This window comes from Populus nigra, chromosome 1 (assembly GCF_951802175.1).
Source record: "Populus nigra chromosome 1, ddPopNigr1.1, whole genome shotgun sequence".
Classification (NCBI taxonomy): Eukaryota; Viridiplantae; Streptophyta; class Magnoliopsida; order Malpighiales; family Salicaceae; genus Populus; species Populus nigra.
In genome coordinates, this window is record NC_084852.1 from 17,470,712 (window position 1) to 17,474,112 (window position 3,401).

At 37.9% G+C, this 3,401-nt stretch overlaps 1 protein-coding gene across 1 annotated transcript; it reads right to left on the reverse strand.

Annotated features, from left to right (window-relative positions):
- Positions 1-294: 294 nt before the first annotated feature.
- Positions 295-2,927, reverse strand: LOC133683165 (adenosylhomocysteinase). Its single transcript, XM_062106705.1, has 2 exons — positions 2,018-2,927; positions 295-1,347 (listed from the first exon to the last, which is right to left on the reverse strand). The coding sequence occupies exons 1-2, from the start codon at positions 2,726-2,728 to the stop codon at positions 601-603; spliced, it is 1,458 nt and encodes a 485-aa protein (XP_061962689.1). The 5' UTR covers positions 2,729-2,927; the 3' UTR covers positions 295-600.
- Positions 2,928-3,401: the final 474 nt, after the last annotated feature.

Below are 3,401 nucleotides of genomic sequence, written 5' to 3' on the forward strand. Positions count from 1 at the left end.
ATTTTAATAAATTTTCTAGCAAAAAAATACTTTAAAAAAATATTTAAAAATATTATTTTTTCAAAATAATTTTTATTTAAAAATACATTAAAATAATATATTTTTATTTTTTAAAATTTATTTTTGAGATCAATACATTAAAACAATTTAAAAATATTAAAAAATACTTCTAAAGCTCTCTTTTAAATCATAGTTGGAAAATTTATACTAATTTTTAAAACGGCAAGCACAAAAGCAAGCAACGAAAATGCTGTGAGCTAAGAAAGATGGGCAACCAAAAAAAGAGACAACAGGTGAAACAAAAAGGTTATTTTTTTATATTTTTCATGATTAAAAAGAAGATAAGCTGCAGCAAGAAAACTCAAATGGCAACAGCTACAATATTATCCCACACAACCCCATCCAAAACCTTATTAGATAATCCCATGTGGTCTTCAAGATAGACCGTTTCATTTCTTTTCCTCCCATGTCTTCACCACCCACCACCAAAACACAAATCCTAGGAAAAAAATTGAAGCCTAATAATATAGGACATATCATCATGAAAATACAAAAGAAACAATAGCGCCGATAATCACGTTTTTCCTCAACTTCCATCTCTCAGTACCTGTACTGAGCAGGCTTGTATGGACCCTCGATTGGCACGTTGATGTAGTCAGCCTGGTCCTTGGAGAGCTTGGTAAGCCTAGCTCCTAGCTTGCCAAGGTGAAGGGAAGCAACCTTCTCATCAAGGTGCTTGGGCAAGACATAGACCTTCCTCTCGTACTTGCCGGTTTTCCTCTCGTTCCACAGCTCAAGCTGGGCAATCACCTGGTTGGTGAATGAGCAGGACATCACAAAGCTGGGGTGACCGGTGGCACATCCCAGGTTCATGAGACGTCCCTCAGCCAGGACAATGATGCCGGAGTTGGTGTCAGGGAAGACCCACCTATCAGTTTGGGGCTTGATGGTGATGCGCTTCACGCCAGGGAAGGTCTCAAGTCCAAGCATGTCGATTTCATTATCAAAGTGACCGATGTTGCAGACAATGGCATTGTTCTTCATCTTCCTCATGTGATCAACCATGATGATGTCCTTGTTACCAGTGGTGGTGACAAAGATATCAGCCTCGGAGATAACATCTTCAAGGGTCAAGACCTGTAGACCCTCCATGAGAGCCTGAAGCGCGCAAATGGGATCAATCTCGGTCACAATCACACGAGCTCCAGCTTGCTTCATGGCAGCAGCACAGCCCTTGCCAACATCACCGTAACCACAGACAACAGCAACCTTGCCGGCAATCATGACATCAGTAGCTCTCATCAAACCATCAGGGAGAGAGTGGCGGCATCCATACAAGTTGTCAAACTGTACACACAAAGATTAAGAGCAATTGTTATACCACAATAGAGAAAAAGAATCGTGCAGAATCACATGCAAGATTTCAGAAGTCATCAATCAACAACTGATGATTGAGTTGAAAACCATATTCAAAACATCGAGCACGACACATGAATCATGCAATGAACCTTGATAAAAATCGTGGAGTGCTAATCACCAATTGGATTAAATAATAGAGTAACAAAAAACTTGCAAGTTCTCATAAAATAAGAATCGTGCGAAAGTTCCATAGTCTCATAGAATATTCTAAAACAACTAGCATGATTCTGATCTTAAAGTCGAAACATTTTTGCTTCTTAAACAAATCAAAAGCTTAGAACTTGAAAGAATCTTTTCATCATAAACCTCAAAAAAAAATATCTTACAAAAAGCCCACACAATAATTGAAAGTAATATCTCTTTGATTCTAAGATATCTCAATAACCACACAACATTGCAAATCTATCAAACAAGTTCACAGTATTTATGTTGAAACTAAGTGGAAATATCGACAACATTGAATCAAACTAGAAACAAATCCAGTTAATATCAGATCTAAAACAAAAACCCATTAATCATATCAGATCTAAAACATAAATCAATAACTAAACACATAACAGATCTAAACAACAAAAACCCAGATCTTAAAAAACAATACCTTGCTCTTGGTGACAGAGTCGTTGACATTAATAGCAGGGAAAAGTAAAGTCCCATTAATCTGCATTTGATACAATCTCTTGACACCAGTTGTAGTTTCTTCCGAAACACCAACCAATCTTTCCTTCATCTTGTGATACTTCTTAGGATCAGATTTCAATCCATCTCTAATAATTGTCAAAACGATCTGGAACTCAGCATTATCAGTCGAAGCTGGATCTGGGACAGCACCAGTCTTCTCATAAATCTCCTCAGCCTTCACACCTTCATGGATCAAGAGAGTGGCATCACCGCCATCATCAACAATCAAATCAGGACCACCATCTGGGCCCCAGTCAAGAGCTCTCTCAGTACACCACCAGTACTCCTGGAGGGTCTCCCCTTTCCAGGCAAAAACAGCAGCCGAATCACGGGCAATAGCGGCAGCGGCATGATCTTGAGTGGAGAAAATATTGCAAGAACACCAACGAACCTCAGCACCTAAGGCAGTTAAAGTTTCAATCAAGACAGCAGTTTGGATAGTCATGTGAAGGGAACCAGTGATCTTGGCTCCCTTGAATGGTTGTGAAGGGCCGAATTCAGTACGGCAGGACATCAAACCAGGCATTTCAACTTCGGCCAGTTCGATTTCGAGACGGCCGAAGTCAGCCTGAGACATGTCCTTGACCTTGTACTCACGACCGCTTGTTGTTTTCTCTACAAGCAAAGCCATTGTAAGTGGAAGAGAAGAAGAAATTTCTTGCTTTCACTCTCTTAGAAAAGGGAAAAAGATGCGGCTGAGAAGAGAGGGCAGGGAAGGACGAGTGTAGAGAAGAGGAAGAGTGGGGGATAAATAGGAGTAATGGACGGCGAAGATTGAAAGTTGGAGAAGATGAGCAAAAATAGGGGGTTTAGGGAGTTTGGTGGATGTGGAAAAGCAGAACTACAGTTTGTTTAGGGAACTGCTAAAGACCAGTTCCTAGTTACAGTTACAGTTTGGTCTGATAAGGTGTTCGTCAATGTTTTTCGTTAATTCTAGGTTTTTACATTTTTCAGTTGAATTTTAACTATATAATTTTTGGTATAAAAAGAATTTTAGTTTATAATATGTTGAAAAATAGACTATATATACTTGGATTAAAGAATGTATAAAAAATAATATAAAATGTTGACATGATAATATTAAAGGTATTTTTTATTTTATTTTCTTTAACCGTGATTGTTTAGGTTAGTTTATATGCATCTCGAAAAATTCCCCGAGATCCTAAAGTTAACATTTAAATAAGTTTCCAGTGATCATGAGATTTGTGACACTCGAACTTGTGATCTTTAGAAAACAAAATCAAAATCTAATTAATTAAACTATACCTCTCAGAATTATTGTTATTGTTAACATAGCTCATAAC

Bases quoted from the DNA above. Each gene is read 5' to 3' on its own strand.
- LOC133683165 (XM_062106705.1), bottom strand. From the start codon at position 2,728: ATGGCTTTGCTTGTAGAGAAAACAACAAGCGGTCGTGAGTACAAGGTC. The intron at 1,348-2,017 runs GTATTGTTTTTT...TTGTGTGTACAG, and splicing joins ACTCTGTCACCAAGAGCAAG to TTTGACAACTTGTATGGATG.